The following is a 27,956-nucleotide window of genomic DNA, read 5'->3' on the forward strand; positions in this document are numbered from 1 at the left end:
CAGTAAACTTGCAATTATCATTTTCATTCGTCAAAATTGCAACTTGGACTTGGGGATTGCTTTGCCTTCTTGGAGGAATTAGATATCTCAGGTTGCGACAGTATCCTCCGCTGGCCGGTGGAGGAGCTGCGTTGCTTGCCTCTGCTTCGATCTCTGAGTATTTGACTGTGGTGGACAAGGTGAAGATATACCGCTCACTTGGAGCAGCTGACTTGGATGTGGGAGACCGGAATACCGAATGGCAATAAAACATGAGGAAGGGCAGTGCTCCGATCTCCGGGCTGAAGATGAAATGCTAGAAAGAAGATGAACCTGAAGAACGACACAAGGAGGACTCAAGGAAAACAGAGTGCATCTTTTCGTGGCTAGATACGGTAACGCTCAACGGGTTAGGCGGCCTACTCCGCGGTCCGCGCACTGCGAGCGCCGCTTCAGGGGTGTATAGTCCGCGCACTGCGAGCGCTGCTTTAGGTGTTCAGATACGAGGTGCTAAACTTTAGTGGGTCACATCAGATGTTCGGATACTAATTAGGAGGACTAAACATGAGATAATTACAAAACTAATTGTATAGATGGAGTCTAATTCGCGAGATGAATCTATTAAGTCTAATTAATTCATCATTAACAAATGGTTACTATAGTATCACATTGTCAAATCATGGACTAATTAGGTTTAATAGATTCGTCTCGTGAATTAGACTCCATCTATGCAATTAGTTTTATAATTAAATTATGTTTAATACTCCTAATTAGTATCAAACATCTGATGTGACATGTTCTAAAATTTAGCGTGATGTATACAAACACCCCTTTAGTCTCGGCGATGGTCACGTCGCGTGCGCCACCGCTGGCCTGCATCGCTATGGATGCGGCGGAATCGGCCGGCTGGCCTCAGCCGCGGCGCGCGCCTGCTGCCTCTAATCAGGTCAGGTCACGCTCTCTGTCTTCTGCCACTGTTGCAAGCCAGATGCCACCTTCCCCTGTCATGAACCGTAGCTGTGCCTCTGCAGTTCGCACGCAGGGTGCTTGTAGAGATGCCTGGCAGGATGGCCCACATCGAGAGGCTTTAGTTTCAGAGCTAACTGTTCTGCTCTTCATTTTGACAACAAGAAATACTATTTGTTTGATCTTGCTTGCAGAAACAAATATTGATTCAGGAGTGTTTGGATCTTTAATCCTGACTAAAATTCATATCACATCGAATATTCGGAGGCTAATTAGGAGGACTAAACATGAGCTAATTATAAAACTAATTACACAGATGGAGGCTAATTCACAATACGAATCTATTAAACCTAATTAATCCATCATTAGCACATGTTTATTGTAGCATCACATTATCAAATCATGGATTAATTAGGTTTAATAAATTCGTCTTGCAAGTTAGTCTCCATCTGTGCAATTAGTTTTATACTTAGCCTATGTTTAATACTTCTAAACATACTCCTAACTAGTATCTAAACATTCGATGTGACGGGAATTTTAGGAGGTGCTAAAGAAACAAACATCCCCTCATTCGAGCTCTATACATTGCTGCTGTCACACTCCATTGCTGGCACGCGAAAAGGTCAGTCAACTTTGCCCATGGCATCCTCAAGCGTCTTCAGTGTCACCTTGTTAGCAACCACTCTCCCCCCTCCTCTTCGTATTAGCAATCGACCCGCTTCAAAAACTTCTCCATCTAGAAACGGAAAACGGGCCCTATCAAAGCTATGTGGCAAATGTGCACGTCTTCGACTATTATTATACGCAGATGATGCGGTAATCTTTATTAATCCGACAGCAGCCGATGTTCGGAACACCAAGGACCTGCTTAAAAATTTTGGCAAAGTGACTAGACTAAATACCAACATTCAGAAAAGCTCGGTAGCACCTATTCATTGCGGCAGGCTCGACCTTGATTCGATTCTCTCCTCCTTCCCGACAGCAAGAGCAACCTTCCCGATCACATACTTGGGACTACCTTTATCACTTGGCAGGCTTCAAAAAGTTCACTTCCGGATGCTAGCCGACAAAGCAAACACAAGGTTGGCCAATTGGGCCGGCAAACACTCACACCGGCAGGTAGAAGAACCCTTGTCAGAGCAGTCTTATCCTCACAGCCGATTTACTACCTGTCTGCTCTCAACGCCCCAGCAGCGGTTCTCGAAGAAATTGATAAACGCCTAAAATGCTTCCTCTGGTCTGGCACTGATCAGATTGTTGGCGCCAAATGTAAAGTGGTATGGACCATAGCGTGCAAACCGACTAAACTAGGTGGCCTTGGAATCCTGCACCTTAAAAAGTTCGCGCGAGCATTGAGACTACGATGGCTATGGCACGAATGGAAGGAACCACGCAAGCCGTGGGTGGGTATGCCAACGCCATGCAACGACAAGGACAAAAAGCTATTTGCGCCCGCAACGACCATTGTCGGGCATGCACCCCAGGCCCACGAGTAGACCCTGAACGGCCCACTACGGGACGTACTCGGACATGATCAAGACAAGGGGATAGGTGTATCCCACTCGGACTAGTCAAGTATGTATATGGAAACTACTCAGGTCATACCGAGTAGAACTCTGTAATTGTACTCGACTAGGACTCAGACTTGTAACCCTGCCCTCCCGTGTATATAAGGGCGGGCAGGGACCCCCCTCAAACAGAACAACTCCAAGTGCATCTAAGATCAATACAAACAAACACACAGGACGTAGGGTATTACGCGATCTAGTGGCACGAACCTGTCTAAATTGTGTTCCTTGCGTCACCATTGACTCCTTGATTCTCGACGGCCCTTGCTGCATAAAAGACCACTTAGGGTACCCCCTAGGCGGGTTGCCGGTCTAAAACACCGACAGCTGGCGTGCCAGGTAGGGGAGCTCGTCGAGTTTCTCAGCGCGAGCTCAATGGCAACAGTCATCATCAAGCCCATTTTCATCATCGAAGCAGGCGCAACGTTCGTTTTTGGATCCTGACTTTGTGTCGTCGACGATGCCGGATCGTTTCGGTGCCAGATCATCAACATCCAAGAGAAGAAATCAGAAGATCCAATCAGGAAAAATCAAAATTTCAAAATCAACAACCTCGAGTTCGACTACGCGTCGGACTTGACTTCAATTCGGACTAGTCGGTCCCAGCCACTCCCCAAATCGACTTCGACTCCAAAACGGTTTCCACATGGACTCCGCAATGCAGCCGAAGTCTACCAAAATTCCTTTACTCGAACCCTACTCAAACACGGGAACGATGAAGACGGCGACTTCGACTCGGTCTATCTCCCAGATATCCCACTGACAGGACCAGCCCAGGGACTGGTAATAACTTCGACATCACAAGGCAGATTCGTACACTGGCCGGGATTGAGACCATCTCTCTTCGCTCGCGACTATGAATCACGCCTTGTTGCTCACATAGACAACCTCCCATATCAGGAAGGCGTCCCACTCACTTCAAGCCGTGAGGAAAGTTCCACAGAAATTGCAACATCAAGCTCCGGAAGCTACTACCCAGACAGAGAGGTTTTTGTTATTACTCAAAATAATAACCTGGGTACCAGCCAGAATAGAACACCTAGGCGATTGGCACAACTCGACAATGTCTCAGAAGACGAGTCAACAGCTAACGCCCCACAAGATGAAACTTATGATCAAAGGAACCAAAGAAGGATACGCAACGCTACTCGAGCTGAGCGACGGCAGACGCTGGCTACAAATATTCCCATCACAAACCTCGAAAGAGCATTTGATGCAGTACAAGCCCAAAAACATACCACCCCACTCGCAGCAATCGCTTCTATCAATCTTTTAACAATGTTAATACCTCGAGACAGGGACAATGAAGCCACAGCTCAGCTCGTACAGCGCGGCAACGGACTAATCGCGCAACTCGCAGAACAAGCTTACAAGCTACTCGACAAAGAATCGCCGATCCCATCTGTTCCCCGCATCGCAGCTCATCAAGAAGGCAGTAGAGGTGCTGCAGCCAACAACAATGATGCTCAGAGAAATGACAACGAAGTCGTCAACCAACCTCGGCAACACAGCCAAGGTCCGAGTAAACACAATGCCCCAATACGCCAGATGGACGTTGGAGAAGTCAGCTGCACTAACTCCATGAAGAGTTCCCGCCCTACTCGGAAAAACCACGAAGTATCAAATTTTAGCGATTTACGAGAAATACTCAACAGTCGGCGTGAGCGAGAAGTCGACAACTACAACCACTTTCCCGCTTTTACAAATCGGGTAATGCGGACAAGACTACCCGAGAAGTTTAAACCAACAGGAATCACCAAGTATGATGGTAAGCAAGACCCCATTCAGTGGCTACGATGCTACTCGCTAGCAGTCCAAGCAGCCGGGGGCAGCAACGACACCAAGGTTATCCACTTACCAATATGCATGGAACCCGCACAACTGACATGGCTCGAGTCACTCAAGCCCAAGTCAATCGATTCTTGGGCAGATTTAAGAAAGGCTTTCACCAACAACTATGCCGGCTCCATGGCTAGACCAAGCAACAAGATCGACTTAGGTCAAATTAAGCAAAAAGAAGGTGAAACACTACGCGACTACTTACGACGATTCTTCGAAAAGAAGGCAACTATAGTTGATATTTCAGAAATAGACGTCATCGAGTGCTTCCAGAATGGATTCTACGATCGACGAACATACCAAGACTTCGGTAGACAACGACCAGCTAATGTAAAAGACCTCAAAGTCATGGTACAACAGTGGGCAGATGAAGAGGACAAAGAGCAAGAATGATTCGGCTCTCATCGCAACCGTGGACGCGACAACAACAACAATGACCAGGATTGAACTCGACACAATGATACTCGAAACAACTTTTCGAGTAATCAGAATCGCAAAAGGAAGCCCGACAACACCATTGCTGCCATGACTAACTCCGGGAAAAGGGATCCCGCAAAAACGACGAAGGGCCAACCTTCACCGAGCTACTCAAAAAGCAGTGCCCATGGCACCTGACTAGCAAACACTCGGCAATAGACTGCTACAGTATGCGTCGAGTAATGCAAGACTTACCCGCACCACCACCCCCTGAAGAATACAGCGAGAAAAAAGACAAGGGCAAGAATAAAGTCCACAACGATGAAGAAGAAGAGGGCGACTTCCAACTTGCCTCCAAGACAGTCAACGTCATCTTTAGCGGAATCCCAGGCACCGCATCTAAGCGAGCCAACAAACTCGTACTCAGGGAAATCATGACCATTGAGCCAACAGATCCAACACCACTTAAATGGTCAGAAGTACCCATATCCTTCAGCAGAAAAGACCAGTGGACGAAATTCTCAGAGCCAGGCCGATTCCCTCTAGTACTCGATCCCGTCGTGGCAGGATCAAAACTGATAAAAGGACTCATCGATGGGGGAAGCAGACTCAACGTCATTTTCGCCAAGACACTAAGAAAGATGTGCCTCGACGTCACGGAAATACTCACTCCAACGGATTCACCCTTCTACGGTATCGTACTAGGAAACACAGCTATACCGCTAGGACAAGTCATCCTCCCAGTTACCTTTGGAACTAAGGAACACTACCGCACCGAGTATACCAGATTTGAAGTGGCCGACTTCGAGACATCTTACCACGCCATAGTCGGAAGGCCAACACTAGCTAAGTTCATGGCCATACCACACTACGTTTACTTGGTACTCAAGATGCCAGGACCCAAGGGAGAACTAACGCTACGAGGAGATCTACGACGATCTTACGAGTGCGACACCGAAGCCGTGGAGATTGCTGCAACCTCTCAAGCGCCTAGTCCATGCAACAAGTCTTCACAGCGTCAAAGAAACTTCACTCAACCGAACTCAAGATCCCAGAAAATAAGTCAGGATCCACAAAAGTAAAGCCAACAAGCGAGCAAGACTTCAAAGCAGTCGATCTCCAAACAGGCAACTCTTCCAAGACAGCTCTGATCGGAACAGGGCTAGATCCTAAATAGGAATCCGCGCTCATCAGTTTCCTTTGTGCTAACCATGATATCTTTGCCTGGAAACCAGCTGACATGCCCGGTGTGCCCAAGGAGCTGATTGAGCACTCTCTAAATGTTGATCCCAAAGCTACTCCAAAACGGCAGCGACTCCGCAGGTTCGCCCAAGACAGGCGAGAAGCAATCAAAAAAGAGCTAGCCAAGCTACTCGCAGCAGGGTTCATCAAAGAAGTTTTTCACCCTGACTGGCTCGCCAATCCCGTACTCATTCGCAAGAAAAACAACGAGTGGAGAATATGCGTCGACTACACCGACCTCAACAAACACTGTCCAAAAGACCCTTTCGGACTACCCAGGATCGATCAAGTGGTTGACTCCACTGCTGGGTGTGCTTTACTATGCTTTCTCGACTATTACTCAGGCTATCATTAGATAAGCCTCAAAGAAGAAGATCAAGCTAAAACAGCCTTCATCACACCATTTGGAGCTTTCTGCTACAAGATAATGTCCTTCGGACTAAAAAACGTAGGGGCAACCTATCAACGAGCTATACAGATGTGCTTCGAAAAGCAACTACATCGCAATGTTGAAGCTTATGTAGATGACGTAGTTGTCAAAACAAGAAACCAGAAGGAACTCATCGCCGATCTGGAGGAAACCTTCTCTAGTTTACGAGCTTTCCGATAGAAACTCAATCCTACTAAATGCGTCTTCGAAGTACCTTCTGGCAAGTTACTCGGGTTCATCATTAGCCATCGCGGCATTGAGGCTAACCCGGAGAAAATATCTGCCATCACAAACATGCACGCACCAGCTAGCATCAAGGATGTGGAAAAACTCACAGGCTGCATGGCGGCTCTCAATCGGTTTATCTCAAGACTTGGCGAACGGGGACTACCCTTCTTCAAGCTTCTCAAATGATAGGACAAGTTCAAATGGATAGAAGAGGCAGACAGGGCATTAACACAACTCAAAGACTTTCTATCAAAGCCTCCAATCCTCACTGCTCCATCTCCAAATGAGGACTTGCTCCTATACATAGCAGCTACTACTCATGTCGTCAGCACGGCAATAGTGGTTGAATGGTCTGAGCCAGGCCACGTTTACAAAGTCCAAAGACCCGTATACTTCGTCAGTGAAGTACTCTTGGACTCCAAAACTCGGTACTCGTCGATACAGAAACTTCTATACGCAATTCTGCTCACCTCACGAAAACTGCGCCATTATTTCCAAGAACACAGCATCACAGTCATCTCTGACTTCCTGCTCGGCGAAATTCTCCACAACAGAGACGCCACGGGTAGAATTTCCAAATGGGCAGTTGAACTCGGAGCTCTAACCTTGGATTTTAAACCAAGGACAGCCATAAAATCCCAAGCTTTGGTTGACTTCGTGGCTGAATGGACTAAAAATCAGGTACCAACACCAGTCGAGCGGCCAGAGCACTGGGTAATGTATTTTGACGGATCCCTCAAACTCGAAGGAGCCAGCGCAGGCGTACTTCTCATATACCCAAAGGGAGACCAACTCAAGTACGTACTGCAAATCTTCTGGGAAGCTTCCAACAACGAAGCCGAGTACGAAGCACTGCTACACGGCCTTTGCCTCACAATTTCCCTCGGCATCAAACGACTACTGGTATACGGCGACTCTCTAGTCGTCATAAACCAAGTCAATGACGAGTGGGACTGAAACAAGGACAAAATGGACGCTTACTGTAAAGAAGTCCGCAAACTGGAAAACAAGTTCTCAGGCTTGGAATTTCACCATATCGTCCGCGACAACAACGTAGCCGCCGACGTACTATCAAAGATGGGCTCTGCTCGTGCAGAAGTTCCAGCAGGAATTTTTGTCCACGAACTCCACAAACCGTCCATACCAAAACAAGTGACATCACCGGTAGTCAAGACTACAGACGTTACTCGAGAAATCATGATGATAGAAGTCGACTGGAGGACACCCTTCATCGACTACATCCAGGACCACAAGTTACCTTCTGACAAAAATCAAGCTGAGCAAATCTCTCGACGAGGCAAAAACTACGTGCTAGTCGGAGACAGGCTCTACAGAAAAAGTGCATCATCAGGGGTACTCATGAAGTGTGTTACCCGTGAAGATGGCCAAGAAATCCTAGAAGAAATTCATAAGGGGATCTGTGACAACCACGCATCCTCACGAACAATAGTGGGCAAGGCTTTACGAGCAGGTTTTTACTGGCCCATGGCTTTAGCTGACGCGAAACAGTTAGTTCGGAAGTGCAAAGGTTGTCAATTCTTCACTAAACAGCAACATGTCCCTGCCTACAAGCTAGTCACAATACCTCCAACATGGCCGTTTGCCTGCTGGGGGCTCGACATGATAGGGCCATTACCAACTGCGTCAGGAGGATTCAACCGAGTACTCGTGGTAATCGATAAATTTACCAAGTGGATCGAGGTCAAACCAGACACTTGCCCCAAGGCAGACCGAGTCCTCGACTTCTTGGATGAAATTGTACATTGTCACGGCTTTCCTAACAGAATCATCACAGACCTAGGGTCCAACTTCAACAATCACGACTTCTGGGAGTACTGCGAGAACAGCGGAATTGACGTTCGCTACGTCTCGGTCGCTTACCCACGAGCCAATGGACAAGTCGAGCGTGCCAATGGCATGATACTCGAAGCTCTTAAGAAACGACTACATGACGTCGGTAACACAAAAGGAGGCAAATGGCTCAAGGAATTACCCAATGCTCTATGGGGACTACGAACCCAACCATGCAAGACTACTGGGCTCTCTCCCTATTTTCTAGTATGTGGCTTAGAAGCTATATTACCCGCAGACGTCATGTGACAATCTCCCTCAGCCGAGCAATACGACGAAGAAACAGCAGAAGAAACAAGGCGAATAGGTCTAGATAGTCTAGAAGAAGCAAGATGTGCAGCGCTAGTACAATCTGCCAGATACCTTGACGGGCTAAGGCGTTACCACGACCGCAACGTCAAAGAACAATCTTTCAACTTAGGCGACATGGTCCTCAAATGAATCCAAGACATGTCAGGATTACATAAACTCAATTCAGCATGGGAAGGTCCTTACATTGTATCCGAGGTTATGGGACCCGGATCTTATAGACTACAAGAGCTCTCAGGAGAACAAGTACCAAACTCTTGGAATATAGAACACCTCTATCGCTACTATCCATATTAGACAAAAGAACTCGAGTAACTGCTTCAAACAGAAACTCATATCAACTACTCGAGCCAGCAGCTCGACTACCGACTACAAGATATACTACTCTTGACACAAGACTACCAACTCAACAGGCATTCCAGCTCTGGTACAAAGCCTCCAAAGCAGAGTAATTTTTCACTTAAGTCCGAAGACAAATCAAAAAGTTACACACGAGTAACGGTACTCGAAGTACAATACAAAAGGACTACAACCAATTGCCTACTAGCAGGCTGCATTTAAGCATCAGGCTTTTACAACATCACAAGGCCACTCAGTTCTGCCGACTACAATGGGAAGGGCCCACACGCAAGAAAGTTGTGCAAAACGCAGCCATATTCAGGTCCTCTACCCAAGGCAACGCCAGGTACTCCTGCACCGCCGCTGCCTTGACAGCGGCAACAATGAATCCCGCGTGCCGCGCAAAGAAGGAAACAAGGCTGCTCTTTTGCTAGCCTTATCGAGCCAACCCACCCTACGGCCACACCTCCACCTCTAAGTGAGCGGGATAAAGACCGCGACACTCATTACCCATCACTCGCGAGTTCCAGCGCGTACCCGGCTGGATCACGAGCTGCAAGATGAGGCGCGCGATGAAACCTCCTACGAGGATTCTTCTAGCATCGCGGCTATCCCTACGAGTGCTAGAGTCTGTGGAGGGAAGGTGGTCTCAATCTACGAGGAATCTTCTAGCACCGGTGCACTCTTTGACAGCTCTCTACACTCAAACAATAGCAACCGAAGGCAATCCATCGCTACTCAAAGTCTGATCCAGGTCGCTCTCCATGGCGGTCTATTTATAGCCAAGCGCTACAACTGCCAACAACCCAGGAGTTACTATGCGCCCGTGAACGATGATTCTGAATGATCTCTGACTCTGCCCACGTAAAGACATTCACGCCACAAAGGACAAAAGAGTACAGTACACTCGTGCACCCCCTGTTCAAAGCATAACAAAGCAGAGTACTCGACAATAGCGTGACTACTCAAACTCAGCACTCGGATTACTTCACATAACAAAATGTTGGACAATGCTCATTTCAGACAAAAGGTCATTAAAAATACTCGAAAGCTTACAAGAGTACATAAAAGCTCAAGGCTCCTCCAGAGATACAAATTCAGACATCTTCGACGCGATTGGCCCAGCCTCCTCGAGGTACTACGCATAGGCTTCCTCTGTGCAATTGCGAGCAACGCCGTCACCAGCCGCCGCCAAATCTGCCCTCAGGTAGTATGACTTGACCACAGCAAGGACTTGTTTGCAAACAGCCTTGCAGAGGCCGGCCACCTTACCTGGAGCAGCCTTCAAGCGCTCGACTAGTGATTGAGGTCCTGCTTCCTCTTCCAAGGGGGCAATAGCATTCACCAAGTCTTGAGCGGCATCAGTTAACTCTTGGAGCTCGCCTAGAACTCTTCCTACGGTCTGGGCATGATCTCTGCATGCCACCATGGCCATAGCAAGCATCACTCCATTCTGGATCTTCCTGTCTCGCTAATGCTCGCAGGCAGCCTGTGCTTCCGTTAGTGCAGCCCGAAGATGTTCAGCCTCATCCGCTACTCGGTCGTGCGCGTTTCTCCAGTCAAGGAGTTGGCTACTCGCAGTTGCCTCCTTCCTCTTGAGCTTTGCAAAAATGACCAAGTTCAAACAACCGACTACAGTCGGACATACTCAGAACATAGAAAGTACTCACCTTGATACTTTTTATTCAAAGACTTGTAGCGGCTCTCCAGTTTCTGCTGCAAGACTTTGTGATCTGACCGCTCAACGGCAAAGGATTTCGCTCCATCTTCATGAACCCTCAAGGATTCCGTAAGCCGGGCAAACTCCTGCTCCAATTGTTCGTTTCGCTCCTGAAGGGCCGAGCATTCCTTTGCGTCCTGTCATAAAGATCCTGCAAAGCAAAGCAAACGGTCAAGTCCCTTAATTACTAAATCTGTTAGACAAGCGAAGAAACACACCTGGAAGCTTCGAAAAACATCAACAGCTCTCTGAAACTCCGACTCAGGTGGAAGCCCGAGTACTGGACCCTCAGTACTCTTCACAACGTGAGGAGCCGCACCCAAGGTGGTACCTAAGACACTAACATCAGTCAACTCAATACTACGACTACAATACCAGGACCCCGGTTACATACCTGGAGCAGTTGGTTCTTTGGATTTCTCCACATCCACTACAGCGAGAGGTCCGCCAGTAGACACCGACAAAGATACATTCCTAGAACCCGAAGCAGCTGAGGGGTCCTCCACCGAACGGATCACTTCTTGAAGCATAGACATGGTACCTCCAAAGCGACTAGCATCAACTCCGAATACTTCTTCGACAGACAAATCCTCCAAAGGAGCGGAAAGAGTAGTCGGGGGACACGACTCTACTCCTGCCTCTACAGGGATAGTCTCCTCCGCATCCCTACATCAAAATATAAAGTCATCACACGGCTTCAAGAAAGCTTGAAGATACAGACCAAGGATAAACAAATCATTGAGTTGATCGTGGCGGCAATCGCACACGCTTCTTCTCGGCAACAGGCGGCCGAGTACTCGACGCCACGGGAACAGCTGCTGGCGCTGTCTTCTCGCCAAGGCCTGGAAAAAACAGGGTCAAGACTACAACAAACTCACACTAACAAAAAATAGTCGAGAAGAAAGCTCACCACTAGCAATCATATTGGATAACAAAGAACCAGTAGCAACCACTGGTGATACTTCCTTCGCAACGACAGCCCCTCCGGCAGGCAAACCCAGAACTGCCTGACCAGGGACTGGCGGCACGTTAGCCGATGGAGCCTGGACTGTCAGCTCGGGGGCTACTCCAGCATCTGCTGGCGGCACCTCCTCTGGCACCTTCTCAACAGACGCAACACCGATGCCCTGGGCGGTCACAACTACTTCTTCGGAAGTAGCCTCATCACCACTAGGAGTCACGTCGACATCCTTTTCAGAACCAAAGAAATCATCAAAGGACTATAGGATAAACTTTACCAAGTTACCAATAAGTACACGAGTACATACCTTGGTACCCTGAGATTTCTCAGGAGTTGAAGTCGAGGCCGACTTAGCAGATCTCTTGCGGACTACTCGGCGTTTCTTTACAGGAGGAGAGGGCTCGTCCTCTGACTCCTCAACAACAGATTCTTCTCCTTCCGACTGCGCCAGATAACCGGCAAGAACTCGGGACTACAAAAACAAGTCGATATTCAAACAAATATCCCAAAAGTTCAAAAAAGTACAAGTCAAGTGAAAGACCATAGCACTTCTGGCTAATACCAAGCATCATACTGACGAAGAGCTGAAGAAATAACTGGTACTCCTTGATAGATCCTGAAGAACTTGGCCAGCAGCGTCTCCACATCATCGTCAGATATATCCTCAGCGGACATACGCGATGGATCATCAAATCCCGAGTACTCACCCCCCGAGTGAGCCCGTTTCTGAAGAGGCTGAACTCTTCTCTTGAGAAAACTGGCCGCCACATTAACTCCAGTCAAGCCCAGTACTTTCAACTCGGCAATCTGGGTCAACAAGTAGTCGAGCTCTGGGGTATCTTCAGGCTCGCTCACCCAGTTCTCTGCATGCTTGGGGGCGTGACCTGTGACTACCAGCAGGCGAGGCTCGTGGTTTCCAATATAGAACCATCTCCTTTTCCACTCCCCATGGGAGTCAGTCAAATTGTAGTCAATATACGCGCCCGAGTTCCTGAGTTGGAACCTGGCGCCTCCAAAGACCTCTGTCCTAATGGCACTAGGCTGAGGCTTGCAACGAAACAGCTTCCTAAATAGCTCAAGGCTAGGAGGAACCCCCAGGTAGACCTCACACAAGTGTACAAAAATTGACATATGCAGCACACCATTGGGATTCAGATGAACAAGTTGAAGCTTGTAGTACTCGAGGATACCTCTGAAGAAGTCGGAGGTGGGCACTGCCAACCCCCTCTCCACAAAGTGTGCAAGCATCACCGTCTCGTTCGGATGTTTCTCGAACTGCCACACATTCGGAAAAGTAAGGCGCCACTCGAGTACCTCCTTTGGCTGCAGAAGTTTAGCGTCAACAAGTGCCTGAACAGCCACCTCCTTCATCATGGAGTTTTGCCACATCACTCCAGGCGGCGGCGGCGCAGTCTGGTTCGTCGGCCCCACCTTCGGCGCCGGCAACATCAGTTCCTTCCCTTTTTTCGACTTCACCCTGCCCGCCGCTGGAGCCTTGCCCTGAGTCTTCTTGGGTTTCTTCCCCATCTTCTTGGTGCGCATAAGATGATCGCAGCCGCAGCAGGAGCAAGATAACCTCGGATCTCTCTCCAAGAGCTGCAATGGTGGCAGTGGCGCTAGACAAATCGCGGCGGCGGAAAAGAGGAGCAGAAAGGCAAGGGACGAAGAAAAGCAGATCTGTTAACAGTGGAGCGTAAACCTAACCGAAAGGGGGCCCTCCAGTTATATCTCTGCCACCTCCGGATTCCAAGCGTCAGTTACGCAACGGAAAGGTTTTAAACCGATTTAATACCATAACACCCAACGGCTACTCCTATCAGTGGGTTTTTTGACCACTTCAACAACAAAAATCGCCTAAGTGCTCGGGGGCTGCGGGTACCGTACCCGATGGTCAGAATTTTCTTTTTCAAATTACCAAGAGTAAAATAGTCAAGAAGCAGGATTGACCCTAAGTCTGACTCTTTGACTCAACCTAAGGCTCGGGGGCTACTCCATATGGAGTGCGATTGTCATTGCACTACCATATAAAATTCTTGGAATAAGAAGCAACTCAAAAGAACAAGAAGAGTACCTTCCAGCCACGCGACAGTACTCGAGCACTTTGAACACTGCAACCTCTACGAAGAACTACTCGGATAGTGCCCACAGTACTCAAGACTGCGGCGCACAACTACAAAGTACTCGGGGGCTTGTTGGGCATGCACCCCAGGCCCACGAGTAGACCCTGAACGGCCTACTACGGGACGTACTTGGACATGATCAAGACAAGGGGATAGGCGTATCCCACTCGGACTAGTCAAGTACGTATATGGAAACTACTCAGGCCATACCGAGTAGAACTCTGTAATTGTACTCGACTAGGACTCGGACTTGTAACCCTGCCCTCCCGTGTATATAAGGGTGGGCAAGGATCCCCCCTCAAACAGAACAACTCCAAGTGCATCTAAGATCAATACAAACAAACACACAGGACGTAGGGTATTACGCGATCTAGCGGCCCGAACCTGTCTAAATTGTGTTCCTTGCGTCACAATTGACTCCTTGATTCTCGACGGCCCTTACCGCATAAAAGACCACCTAGGGTACCCCCTAGGTGGGTTACCGGTCTAAAACACCGACAACCATCACACTGGGAGATCGGAAGAAGGCAAAATTCTAGGAATCAGAATGGCTGCAGGGAGAAGCGCCGCGAGATATTGTGCCATCGATGTACAAAATATCAAAAAAACAAGGGAAGAACGGTGAAGGATGCCATAACAAACGATAGATGGATTTCGGACATCAACGCGGCCATCATACCCTCAACAGCACAGCTCTCAGAGTTCACTTTCCTCTGGACCAGGACAAGATTGGTTCAGCTCAACTCAAGAACACCTGACTCCATCACCTGGAATCTGACCAAACACGGAGAATACACGACAGCCTCGGCGTACCTAGCACAGTTTCAATCTTCAACACCCTCCAACATGGAACGCCTTATTTGGAAGACCTGGGCCCCACCCAAGTGCAAGTTCTTCTCATGGCTCGCGTATCAAAATAGGTTGTGGACGGCGGATCGCTTAATCACACGAGGATGGCCTAACCAAAAGGTTTGTATGCTCTGTCACTCCCACGATGAAACGCTATTGCACTTGCTAACGAAGTGCCGCTTCACCTTATGAGTATGGGACAAAATTTTCGAATAGACGGCTGCACATGTCCCACCAAGAGGAGATTGGGCAAATTTTTCATCGGTAAGCAAATGGTGGACACAAGTAGGCTCAATGAATGGTGCCCTGCTGAAGGGCTTCCGGTCGCTTATCATTCTTGTATCCTGGTGGGACAGGACACGACACTAAATGGAAGGAACGCAACGCGCGGGTGTTTCAACGCCAATTCAAAAGCATCAATCAACTACTCGCCAAGATCAAGGAGGAAGCGCGATGTTGGATCCTAGCGGGAGCCAAGCATTTAGGCTCTATCTGCCAAGTCGACGATTGATAATCGCTTCACAAGGCCCTTTTGTATATGCTGTATATTTTATACCTTTCCTTTTTGGCTTAGACCTTTGTGACACTCTTCTCTATTAATTAATACAAGCCTGGTAACCTCTGTCGGGCCTTCAATTTCAAAAAAAAATTGCCATTGTTATACAACTTGTATTGCCGTATTGGAATCGGGGAAAGTAGAGAAGCGCACCAACACTCAACAGGGTACAGAGAATCTCTCAGTGCCCGGGGCGTAGGTCATAGGGATTAAGGGCAGTATACATGGCCAAACGGGTGGCCCGACCCGGCCTGGCACGGGCCTGGCTTGTATCGACCCGGCTATAGTGTCATGTCGGGCCGGGCCGCCCACTGTGCCGTCTTACAGGCCTAGGCTCAGCCTCTTTATACCTTATCTGGGCTGGGCCAGCACGATAGCCCGACAAGCCAGGTAGGCCGGGCCGTCCATCGGCACGCCGAGATCTAGATTGAGAAGGGGAAGGAGGCAGATAGGTGGAGGCGGCAGCACAACGCCGGTGACCGGTGGCGGAGTGGGTGGACTGGCGAGATCTAGATCGAGAAGGGGAAGGAGGCAGACAGGCGGAGGCGGAGACGCGGCGTCGATGACCAGTGGCGGACTGGCAAGATCTAGATCGAGAACGGGGAGGAGGCGGACAGGCGGAGGGCCGGAGGTGGGGCGGTGCCAATGACCAGTGGCGGACTGGCAGTGACCGGTGGTGAGGGAGGGAGCCAGGGAGGGGAAGGATCGAAGGAGGCAGACAGGCGAAGCGGAGGCGACTGGCGATTGCGGCGGAGAGGAAAGGAGGTAGGAAGTCAGGGAGGGGATTAGGGTTGGTGCGTGCCTGCACGGGGGGTGGGGCCATGGGGGCTTATACGCACGTGGCGGAGTTACACGATCCTCAGTCGTGCCAGCCCATACACCGCCCAACTTGCCACCTCTTCGACTCAGGTCCGGCCAGCTACCTCGAGCCGTGCCGGCATGGGCCCGTGTAATGGCGGGTGAGACCGTGTTAGTACCGGGCCAATACAGGCCGGGCCTCGTGCTGCCCGTTTAGCCTGGCCCATTTGGCCAGGTATAAGGGGCAGCAGGCAGCTGCCAGGTCTGAGTCAGAGATCTTCTCGGCTTCTCCCTCTCACTGAGCCTCACAGCTGCTGCCTGAGGGGCCTGCAGACACGGTGGCCAACAGGTCAGTTCCTGCTTCTCTCACGGTCACAGCTTGTGCAGCTGGAAATGGTGATGGGAGACCCAGACCCTGTATTGACGTGCTCGTTCGGTGGAGTGCAGCAGTAGTGGGCAGTAGCAGTACCCACCAATAATTCCGCTTCTTTAGTCTTCACTGGTTGCTTTCCTCATTCCCATCTATTCCAGCTCAAGCTTCCTTACCTCCACCACCTCCCTCTCTCTTCTTTAGCCGTCAACATGATCTGCTGCCTTCTCTTTAGCCGTCGTCAGCAACTCAGCATAGTTTATAATTAGAAAAATAAAATGCCGTGTCACTTTGCAGTTTTGTAGTGGCAGTTTTGAAATTGTAGACAAAAGAAAGAACTGTGGCAAGTGTGCTACTCTGAGACCTCACTGAGACGCAATGATGCAAGTCAGTCAACTTACGCGTGCTGCGTGCTGAAATATCTTCCCCGTCACTGTTACCCACTTGCCTTGAAATATCAGCGTGCTTTTTTGCACCTACCAAAAAGTCTCTTCCTTGTTTCCGTCACCTGTTGCCTCTTCTCAGTTCTCCCTGTGGTTGAGCCTTTGAGGAAGTGCAAGGAAGCCCTGCGAGCAAGGAAACATGGCAGAGTCGCTGCTGCTCCCCGTGGTGCGCGGCGTCGTCGGCAAGGCGGCTGACGCTCTCGTACAGAGCATCACTCGCATGTGGGGCGTCGACAACGACCGCCTCAAGCTCGAGCGCCACCTGGTGTACGTGCAGTCCTTGCTGGCCGACGCCGAGGCGAAGAGCGAGACCAACCACGCCGTCCGGACGTGGATGAAGGAGCTCAAGGCCGCCGCGTACCAGGCCGACGACGTCCTCGACGACTTCCAGTACGAGGCGCTGCGCCGTGAGGCCCTGAGCGGCCAGTCCACGGCAAGCAAGGTACTGAGCAACTTCACCTCAAAGAATCGTTTTGTATTCCGTCATAAAGCGAGCAGAGACCTGAAGAACGTGCTCGAAAAGATTGACGAGCTCGTGACCGAGATGACAAAGTTTGGCCTGGTGGCGCTTCCGGAGGCGCCGCCGCAAGCTCTTCCTCGGCAGACGCACTCAGCGCTGGATGAATCCATGGAGATAATTGGCAGAAAAGATGACAAAGATGGGGTGGTGGAACTGTTGCTGAACCAGCAAGATCGGCGGGATGTACAAGTGCTGCCCATCCTTGGAATGGGGGGTGTGGGTAAGACCACGCTAGCCAAGATGGTGTACAACAACGACAAAATTCAGAAGCACTTTGAATTGAGGATGTGGCACTGCGTGTCAGAAAATTTTGAAGCTATTCCTCTTGTTAGATCTGTAATTGAGTTGGCTACAAATAGCACATGTGGTCTGCCTGACACGATCGAGCTTCTGCGAGGAAAACTGCAGGAAGCTATTGGCCGCAAAAGGTTCCTACTCATTCTCGACGATGTGTGGAACGAAGACCAAAACAAATGGGAGGATGACTTGAGGCCGCTACTCTGTTCTTCAATTGGTGGATCAGGAAGTACGATAGTTGTCACAAGTAGAAGCCGACAAGTGGCGTCAATAATGGGCACCCTTCCACCTCATGAATTAGTGTGTTTGAGTGAAGATGATTCATGGGAATTGTTCTCAAAGAAAGCATTTAGTAAAGGAGTGCAAGAGCAAGCAGAGTTTGTCAAAATTGGCAGATGTATCAGCAAGAAGTGCAAGGGACTGCCTCTTGCACTGAAGACAATGGGTGGATTGATGAGTTCAAAACAACAAATCGAGGAATGGGAGGCCATTGCAGATTGCAATATTAGTGATACCAATAGAGGTAAAGATGAGGTATTGCCCATACTAAAACTGAGCTACAAGCACTTGTCCCCTGAGATGAAGCAATGCTTTGCCTTCTGTTCACTTTTTCCCAAGGACTATGAGATGGAGAAGGACATGTTGATTCAACTATGGATAGCAAACGGTTATGTTCGTGAAGAGGGGACAATGGACTTGACACAAAAAGGGGAACGTATCTTCAACGAGTTGGCTTGGAGGTCCTTTTTCCAAGATGTGATATTAGTGAGGAAGTCCTATCATCCTTATTATTCTATGGTTGCCTCAAAACATGAGATAAATGTATGTAAAATGCACGACTTGATGCATGACCTTGCAAAAGATGTTGCAAATGAATGTGCAAATGCGGAAGAGTTAATTCAGCAAAACCTGCCTGTAAATGACGTTCGTCACTTGCATATTTTGAGAGATTATCAATTGAACAAAATCAGCCAGTTACTGGGAGGCACAATGTATCTTCGCACTTTGTTGATGCCAGAATCATCATACAAGGATCTGGTGAAGTCAAAACTGATGTCATCAAGAGCATTGCATATTTGTTGTGGAGATACTTCAATCGTCCATATGGAGCTCACACGCACAGCACATTTGCGGTATCTTGATCTCTCTGACTCTAATATTGTTAGCTTGCCAAACTCAATCTGTATGTTGTATAACTTACTGTCTTTGAGGCTTAATGGCTGCTCCCGACTACAATATTTACCTGAGGGTATGAGAACTATGAGGAAGCTCTGCCATATTTATCTCTTGGGGTGTCATAGATTGGAACGAATGCCCCCAAAACTTAGTGTACTACACAACCTTCGCACACTAACAACATTTGTTGTGGGCACAAAAGATGGATGTGGAATCGAGGAGCTCGAAGACCTACGACAGATTGGCGGCAGGTTGGAACTGTATAATTTGCAGGAAGTAAAGTGTGGGTCGAAGCCCAATCTCCATGAGAAACATAATCTAAATGAACTGTTGTTGTGTTGGGATCATTTTCATGGTGAATATGACGAGTCTACAATTGGTGAGGCCACTAATCATGAACAAGTATTGGAATGTCTTGTACCTCATGATAAGCTAAAAATTTTGGAGGTGTATAGTTATGGTGGCCTTACAATCTCGCAATGGATGAGAAACCCTCAAATGTTCCGGTGCTTGAGAGAACTCATTATGATCGGATGCCGAGGATGTAAGGACCTGCCAATAGTATGGTTGTCATACTCTCTTGAGCATTTGTGTTTACGGTGCATGGAAAGCTTGACCACGTTGTGTAAGAATATCGACGTGGAAGCTGAAGTAGACAATACCTCTCTGCAAATATTCCCCAAGCTAAAGAGGATGGAATTAATTGCTTTGCCTGAGTTGGACAGATGGGCAGAAAATAGTGCTGGAGAGATTCTTATCTCGGTGACGTTTCCCCGGCTTGAAAAACTAAAAATTAAGAAATGCGATAAGTTTGCAAGTCTCCCGAGGTTACCGGTTCTCACATATCTACGTCTATTTGGTCGTGAAGAGAATATTTCTACAGGAGCTCTTATTTCGATGCGCGTGCCTTTGGGCTCTTTGCCATCTCTTATCCACTTAAGAATATCATTTTTGCTGGTAGACGTGGTGATGCCTCCAGACGGCGAGGAAAGCCAGAGTCAAAGACCTTTGGACACACTACGATATTTGGAGCTTGAGGGTGACGACGCCTTCATAACGATATTTAATAAATCCAAATTGCAACTTGGGCTTAGGGACTGGTTGGTCTCTGTGGAAGAATTGGTTATCGGTTCATGCTCCAATATTGTCCGCTGGCCCGTGGAGGAACTCCGTTGTTTTCCTCGCCTTCGATCTCTGCGCATTTTTGGTTGCTCCAAACTTGAGGGGAAGGGCTCGTCATCTGAGGAAGACGGAATCCTTCCTCTGCTCCCTAAGTTTCCCGCATCCCTCGAGGAAATCTGGATTTACAACAACACAAGTTTGGTGGCGCTGCCTTCAAACCTCGGAGATCTGACCAAGCTGAGGAGTCTCGCTGTGTGGGATTGCCATGCACTGAAAGCGTTGCCAGATCGGATGGATGGTCTCACTTCCCTTGAGCAGTTGCATATTGCAGATTGTCCAGGGATAGAGAAATTTCCGCAGGGTCTCCTGCACCGGCTCCCAGCCCTCAAATACCTACGCATATGGGGCTGCCCTGACCTGCAGAGGCGTTGCAAAGAAGGTGGGGAGTACTTCGGCTTGATCGCTTCTATTCCCGATAAAGACATTGAAGCACCCGCACAGGCACAGCCATGGAAGTGGTTCCTTCCCTCCTGCGGTGGTGGTTCTCAAGGCAACTGAGGTAGGTATGCTCGTGCTTCGCCTCTCCCGTCAACTAATTCTGCTATTGATCTAGCTCACATCATTGTTCTGAATGCATATTGACTCCATTCTTTTAGGTTGTACTGTCAGTATGTCATCAGATTGACTGCACTTGGAGTTTGGACTGATCACTGGACGCGGTGCTCCACATTAACCAATCCGTGTCTCCTCGCTGGTTTTGTGCTGCATAAACATTATCGTTTCCGGATGACGAGCCTCTACCTTTTTCTCGGCAAAGGACAATACAAAAAATTAGAAGCCTGTTCCATTCTGTGCCACGGAAGCCTCTTCTTGTCTCGCTGATCAAGGCACGCGAAATGCACAGGTGAACATCTAGTCCCACACCTAATGCTTTGACCCAACTGTGCTGTTCATCAGAAATGTGCAAGTGCGCTTCGTGGATGAATACTGGAACTAATTGTTTGCTTGCCCTTTGTGCAGCAGTGCAGGATGATCGAGCACATGACAATACGTCACAAGGAAGAAGTAAGTTAAGATTAAAAGGAAAATCCTCTCAAGAGATTAGTGCAACTGGGATGAAGAAAGCACGGAACATCGTGATACCTCAAATTCCGCTCGACGTGTCGAATGGAACGCACTGCTGAGTGGTGGCATGCTGGCCTGTGTGCATATCTTGATGAGGGGACTAGAATCATGTTGTGATCATGCAGTTAGATCATCTCGTGTCGAGAACAAGAGTCGTGTCTGAAAATACACCCAAAAAGAGAGCATCCACCGGAGGTTGGGTCTCAGGCAAATAGGTGAAGATATCGGACGATTTATTTGTTGTTTGCAAATAATGTCCAGAACTCTGAGATTTTATAGTATCTGTTGTGTTGGAGCAGGCCACAAGATGTTCTGGAACTGAATTCTTGAAGAATACCACAGGTCTCTTTGGAAGGTAATAACAATATGACATTTCGTAAGAGAGTTCACAAGAGGGCTATTGGTAGTTTGTCTTTAACTCTCTGTATATAATAGAATGTGACAGAAGAATGATCCACCAAACTGTTTGCAAAGAGATCCTCCCTTCCCGGCCTTCAAAACATCTGATGCTGCATTGTGAGTATGATTTTATCCACAAGTTTCTGTGTGTATCTATCAACTCCTAATTGCATTAGAATTTTTATAATTTTGCTTTTAAAAAAGTAACATGCATGTTAGGAAAAAGAAAAAGGACCTAGATGAAAACAAAAGGCATTGTTCCATTAGAGGACAAGGAGAAAGCAACACTATGCTTACTAAGCCATTGAATCAGTCAATCATTTTCCATTTGGTTGCATTGATCCATCCGTGCGTTCACCAGTAATCAACTATATTTCTGTAACCTGTCTGCAGTTAATTCCAGCAAGCCTTGGAATTGCCGGCAAATTTGGAATCTTTTGGGTAGTATTCATGTAACCTTTGTCACAGTCTCCAAACCCCTGATCCTCTCAATTGTTGAAGCAAAGGTGCGCCTGTTTCTTGAAGATGAACCGCGTGAGGAGAATTGCAGGAATTGGCAAGGCTAAGGTTCCATCTGCAGTTCAAAAAGACAGAGATGAGAGCATCGTTTTCTTCAGGGAGCTGTACAAGCGTGAGAAGGATAAGGATGTGAACCTCTTGGAACCAATGTATTCGGTCGAGTTTGAAGCGATACAAGGTGAGCTGTTTGGTTGTGGCAATCCTTTTTCCTGGTCATGTTATCAGGAATTTTCATGATGAGCACATCCATTACCGGTGCAAATCTTGTGCAATTGTTTCCTCAAAAGTGGATTCACTCACTCTGGTGTGTTTGTATACCTATTACTGTGCTAGGTGGCCATGGCTGCAAAGTTCCCCCAGGAAAGAGAGACTTCCTCATACCAGTGGACGAGAAGCATGACTATGACTGGTACGATAGGATTAAACTCGAGCCTGTACCCTCAACCGTATTCTTGCATAGGATGGAATTGCTTCTAAAAGGAACAGTTTATTGTCAGGTTGATGACACCTCCAGCTGCACCACTGTTTCCTTCCCTTGAGATTGAAGCCAACTCCTCCCAAATGGTGTTCCAAAGGGTACCAATCCCTACTCGTCAAGTTAAACCATCAGCTCCAAGGGTACACTGAATGCTAATACTCCTAGATATCTATTTACTACTCATTTCCAAAACAGTAATTTCTGTAGCAATCTGCTGAATATCTTTCTCTTGATCTCTTTTTGCATGACAGCTCTTAGCCAAGCCTGAGGCAACTAAAGCATCGGCACGACCAGCATCACCCACATCCAACTCTTCGTCGAGAAAAACCTTCATCAAAGGCGCTCCAGCCATCTCCAAAGAGAAGAAGCAACCTCACACTGCAGGCCAGAGATCAGACCACAAGGTTCCAGTGAATGGACATCAGAAGGCCGCTGCTGCAGTTGTTCCAGCAGGTACCCGAACCAGTGGCGCGCCGAAGAAACACTCGGAGAGGTGCTATGCAACCCAAACCGGTGGCACAAGCGCAACCAAGGGAGTGACAGACCAAGAAACCCCTTTCAAGGCACCGAAGAATCTGATCACAACAACCCGGTCGATATTCCGGCGCCGAACTCCATCGGCGGAGAATGCTCGGAGCAAAGATCCTGGGTCCGGTGCAGATGTCAAGAAGGAGAACGGCAAGGCGAGGAGGCAGTCGTATCCGCCGCCGGCGATAAGAGGCATGACGGAGCTGCAGTTACAGGACAGGCGGGATGCACTGCCGCCGAGAGGGAAGAGTGTGGCTGGGAGCGGCGGCGAGCTCGCCACCGGCAACGGTGGCCGTGCAGGGAGGGCATCACTGATGAAGGGCACGGGAAGAACTGATGGGAGAGCATGGATATGATATGAGCTTCGAAGCCAGGCGACGAAGGGAGCATATACTTCTACAGCCATTTCCGGAATCTGAAATTCATATGGCGCCCTTGTATTGCCAACTTTGCAAAAACAAAATTAGATAAATCTAATGCCAAATCCTTCAGTTGTTGCTACAGTATGCACACAATTTTTCATGCCAAAAGTTGCTGGCTACGGGCAAACAATTCCAGATCGCTCCTAGAACTGTGGCTTGCACATGGTACAGAATCAAACATGCTTCAAAGAAGAGTATTAAAAAAATGCTTCAAAGATTCATGTGGCAGAAGAGACGCGCAATTTTTTAACCTCCCTTTTTTTTGGTCAAGTATGATTTTTTTTACTTTAAGAACTACATATCACAGTACACATGTTTAGACTTCCGGTGTTAGTATACACGCATGTACCACAGTACCAGCCATATCCCTTTTTTCTCTCTTTTAGATGTCACATCAAAATGAACCAACACGCCATGGCAATCGGTTTTAGAACCTGAGCAAAGGATCACCGTCATCTGTTTGCATGACTGACGATGAGCAGGGTGGCAACAGGCCGCCACAGGCATGGACTCAACCACTAGGCAGCATCTGTGGTTGGGGCAGCATCTGGGGAAGGGTTGAGCGGCTTCCCTCGGCCCATGGTAAACCCTCTTGTTCCATCCGGCATGCGGGGGCCTGGGGGTGGCTTTGGGACAGCTGGGTGATCCGATGGAGGAGTGCCAATCGGATGGTGGGCATCTCGGCTGTGGCCATAGTACTGGCCACGACCGCGGCCTCTGCCTCCACGGCCTCGCCCTCTCCCTTGCCTCATTCCACCCTTGTCATGTGAGCCATCTTCAGCCTATGAAATTCGTGGTTAGAATAACCATCATTAAGAAGTTTGGGCTGGTGATAGCAACATGAAACTGGGGGCCACGGTAGTACCTGATGATCAAGATGTGCTTCAGAGATCTGGGTAGTATCCTCTGCCCCATAGTCATGTGGGTGGCCAGTTGTGTCAGGGCCGTCTTCATCCACAGCATACTCATCTCCACCCTTCCTTCCCTGACCCAACCCGTGCTTCTACAAAGAATGCAGATAATTGTTTTCTTCACTATCATCCCACTACTGCATCCAACTTTGCAGAAAACATAGAACAGACAGTGAAAAAAACAGCACAGTGGTAGGATTCAAAGTACCAGACAAGCAAGCAGCGAGCGAACTCTAATGCCACCATCTCTCCACTTTCCCTCAGCACTGAATGCAACCTATAATACAGGGTGTTCCTTCTATTAGTGAATCAAAGGTGGGAAAACACAACTGGATAGAAAGGTCAAGCTGACATACCGCTTTTTCAGCATCTTCAACAGCCCCATACTCAACAAAAGCATGCAGCTACAAGAACAGCAAAACGAAATTGTAAAAACAGTATACTTATTGTTTCGTATCACAAAGCTATACGCTCACTGAAAAAAAATAGTATTCATACAGAAGGTAGATAAACCATGGAACAGACCTTATTAGCAAAAAGCATCTCAATCCTTGATGTTTTGCTAGCAGCAGCTGCACCACCATCCTGTGGGTAGCAGGTACGTATAGATTTCACACTGCAAGGTAGATATCATGACTTGTGAGTTCAGTATTGCATTGGGCAACTGTTTGTGCTAACAGACATGCATACCTCCCAACATCCGAGAAAATCTTCATAAGAGCCTGATACTTTTGATCAGGTAAATTTTCAGCAACAACGATGCGTGACTGGATGCACAAGGGACAAATTTCAGCAGTCTATACCTAGTGAATAGTTCATTAGACTAATTTGATGCTAACCTGAACTTCTTCGGTATTGAAGGGCCTTAAGCGTTTAACCTTTTTCCCATCCTCCGAAACAACCTATTATTGATACAAATCGGTTTTTTAGTGAAGGCTAAAACATCGAAGCATCCATTCCAGATGTGGGGAGGACCAAAACATGACAAGAAAGTCCTTCCATAGGATGACATAAGTTTATGAAGATATTTGCTTTCTGCTTTACCCCTGCAATGAGAGTTTGAGACAGCCATATCCTAGGTTTGACTAATGAAACTCCATTACTTAAGTAAGCAAATACGTAAAATATATTCAAACAAGGTATCGTAAAGAACAAAGTGAGCTGGTATTTGACAAGAACATGAATTAAAAGAGTGATAAGCACGCTATTAGATTAAGACGTACCAGCTCTGATGATGTGCGTAATGCAGCAACCAACAAGGATCTGTCAGAAACTATCTCCCGAATTTTCCTAAAATTTGCAACTACAGATATTGGTACTGCAAAACACAAAATGAACTGTCAGTATCACCACTCACCAGAAAATACAAGTCTAACAAAACTGAGATAGCAAGATGAGCAATTCATGTCCACTGCTTGCTGATATGGCAGAATTAAAGTGTTGTTTGATGAACAAAGAATGCAGAAAACGCATTGGATACTTCTCTAGCACTACATCTTAAACTTTGTGAAGGGTGCAAAGCTACCAATAGTGAATGGCAAATAATGCAAGAAAATAAAAAAAAACTCCAGATAAAAAATGTGTTGATAGTTCAGCACAACATGATTATTGGCAAATGGTAGTTCCCCAGACTTACGGTAACACATGAAAATAATCATTTAGAAAACAAAGATGGGATGATGGAAATGTACCAGAAGCATAGCATCAAAAATAGCTTCTTTTTCTAGCACTATCATGCACACACTACTTTCATAGTGCATCAAATTTTAAATGGTCTTGATAATAAACCATCTAACAAAACTGTATGCACTAGACAGAATGATTGAGTAGCTTATTTGAAATTCCACAGTTGAACTCACCAAATCCATCTGGATCATTAGTGATGAACTTCATCAGATGTTCAGTTGTGGCCAGATTGATATCACTGAAGTAGAACTCCACCTGCCACATTGTAAAATACATTTAATCAAAGGGATACATATCAACACAGGTGGAAATCAAGCATCCAATGAATGAGCAACTAAAAGAAAAGTAATAAAAGCCTAAAAAGTGAAGTTAGTACAGCCAAGACTTCTTTTCAGTAATTCGAGAAAAATAAAAAGGAAATCAAGAAAAATTAAAGAAACTAATAAATAAGCGAAGCTATTTTCTCTTGTTTATGATTCTTTTTACCCGTATCTATAACTCCAACATTCTGTTATCACCTCAGAAAGATGCAAAGCAGTAAAGTAACGAAATCATGATGTTCTAACTTCTTTCCATTTTCTGGAGCATTATCCTAAAATGGAAAAACAGAGAACTAACGCTTCCACCTACCATGCGTGCACCAGTTACAAGCTAAATTAATTTCTGAAAGACGACATATCTGTAATTTGTCGTATTTGCTATACCCTAGTAGCAACGGATGAATCCAACTTGCCCACGTGTATATCAAGCATTGGCATGCACACTTATAACTGTTCTAAGTTCCCGCCTTGCCTCCACCACTGACACTCAACGCTAACACACCCGAACACGAATGCAGCCTGTTCCCTTCCCGCCATTCCATGTATTTGCATGAAGCAACAACCACGTAGCATTAGCCAAGAAAAATATTTTCATGAGTTACTCTAAAAATAGAATTTGCCATATTATGTTCCACTTTTCTGTCTCCAAAGATCACTCCTCACTAATGAATAGTGTGTCATGCTACAGTAGATATGATATGAAACCTAGGTACCAAACATGATGCTATAGATCAAAAGCCAGGGATGACACATGCTGTAGTCATATAAGTAGAGAATGCATCTGAAACTCAAAAATCAAAATTTTCCAGTACATGAAGCAGCAAAAACCAATCAAAACCTAAACGCATCGGTTTACACCTTAGGATTAGTTCACCAACACAGGGATCTAGGTTCTAGCGACACTCCAGATTCGCACCAGCCATCGCTCACAATCAACATGGAGATACAGTAGCACAGCAGGTAGCAAAGCAATCGAGCGCGGCGCAAAGAAAGCTACCTGTTTGACGACCTTGCGGGCATCGGCGTCGTTTAGCCGGTGATGCCCCGCGCCCGCAGGCCCCTCCTTATCCTCCCCCGCCGCGGCGGCGACCCCATCATCCTCGCCTTGGTGGTGGTGCTGGTGCCGCGGCTGGTAGTGCTGGTGGTGGTGATGCGGCTGATGGTGGTGAGACCCGCGGCGGTGGGGGTTGCTGCCGTGGTGCTGGGCGGCGGATCGGGGGGTGAACTCGGGCGCGGCGGCGTTGAGGCGGGCGGCCGGGGCGGCGGCGGCAGCGGAGGCGGAGGCGGAGGAGGAGGAGGAGCCGGATGCGGAGGCGGAGGCGGAGGCGGATGCGGAGGGATCCGGGGTCTCGTCTTGCGCCATGGGGGATCGGAGATGGGGTAAGCCGAGGAGGGTTTCGTCTGATTTGCTCGCTGGCGTGGCTGGGGTGGAAGAAGAGGAGGAGAGGAGACGGGACGGGCGGTTTCC

General features: G+C 47.8%; 2 protein-coding genes across 11 annotated transcripts; one reads left to right on the forward strand and one right to left on the reverse strand.

Annotated features, from left to right (window-relative positions):
• The first annotated feature begins 16,993 nt into the window (after positions 1-16,993).
• LOC117860229 (uncharacterized) lies at positions 16,994-23,650 on the forward strand. Of its 10 annotated transcripts, none has more exons than XM_034743485.2 (8): positions 20,758-21,004; positions 21,121-21,440; positions 21,525-21,580; positions 21,661-21,745; positions 22,131-22,321; positions 22,477-22,552; positions 22,641-22,761; positions 22,873-23,650. In XM_034743485.2, exons 4-8 carry the CDS (start codon positions 21,675-21,677, stop codon positions 23,503-23,505), a joined length of 1,092 nt encoding a protein of 363 aa, XP_034599376.1. In that variant the 5' UTR covers positions 20,758-21,004; positions 21,121-21,440; positions 21,525-21,580; positions 21,661-21,674; the 3' UTR covers positions 23,506-23,650. The 10 variants fall into 10 exon arrangements, 5 of the variants coding, with proteins under 5 accessions (XP_034599376.1, XP_072150732.1, XP_034599380.1 ...); XM_072294631.1 differs by having other exon boundaries at positions 21,661-21,741; positions 22,018-22,321; XM_034743489.2 differs by having other exon boundaries at positions 21,661-21,741; positions 22,126-22,321.
• Positions 23,651-23,794: 144 nt separating this feature from the next.
• LOC117860230 (la-related protein 6B) lies at positions 23,795-27,945 on the reverse strand. The gene is made up of 10 exons (XM_034743490.2): positions 27,486-27,945; positions 26,342-26,423; positions 25,706-25,800; positions 25,322-25,384; positions 25,173-25,249; positions 25,008-25,098; positions 24,839-24,886; positions 24,691-24,759; positions 24,437-24,574; positions 23,795-24,353 (listed from the first exon to the last, which is right to left on the reverse strand). Exons 1-10 carry the CDS (start codon positions 27,849-27,851, stop codon positions 24,090-24,092), a joined length of 1,293 nt encoding a protein of 430 aa, XP_034599381.1. The 5' UTR covers positions 27,852-27,945; the 3' UTR covers positions 23,795-24,089.
• Positions 27,946-27,956: the final 11 nt, after the last annotated feature.

This window comes from Setaria viridis, chromosome 6 (assembly GCF_005286985.2).
Source record: "Setaria viridis chromosome 6, Setaria_viridis_v4.0, whole genome shotgun sequence".
NCBI lineage: Eukaryota > Viridiplantae > Streptophyta > Magnoliopsida > Poales > Poaceae > Setaria > Setaria viridis.

Bases quoted from the DNA above. Each gene is read 5' to 3' on its own strand.
- LOC117860229 (XM_034743486.2), top strand. From the start codon at position 21,675: ATGATCCACCAAACTGTTTGCAAAGAGATCCTCCCTTCCCGGCCTTCA. The intron at 22,553-22,640 runs GTACGATAGGAT...GTTTATTGTCAG, and splicing joins GAGAAGCATGACTATGACTG to GTTGATGACACCTCCAGCTG. The intron at 22,762-22,872 runs GTACACTGAATG...TTTGCATGACAG, and splicing joins TTAAACCATCAGCTCCAAGG to CTCTTAGCCAAGCCTGAGGC.
- LOC117860230 (XM_034743490.2), bottom strand. From the start codon at position 27,851: ATGGCGCAAGACGAGACCCCGGATCCCTCCGCATCCGCCTCCGCCTCC. The intron at 25,250-25,321 runs GTTAGCATCAAA...TTGTGCATCCAG, and splicing joins TCAATACCGAAGAAGTTCAG to TCACGCATCGTTGTTGCTGA. The intron at 24,760-24,838 runs GTATGTCAGCTT...CCTGTATTATAG, and splicing joins TTGAAGATGCTGAAAAAGCG to GTTGCATTCAGTGCTGAGGG.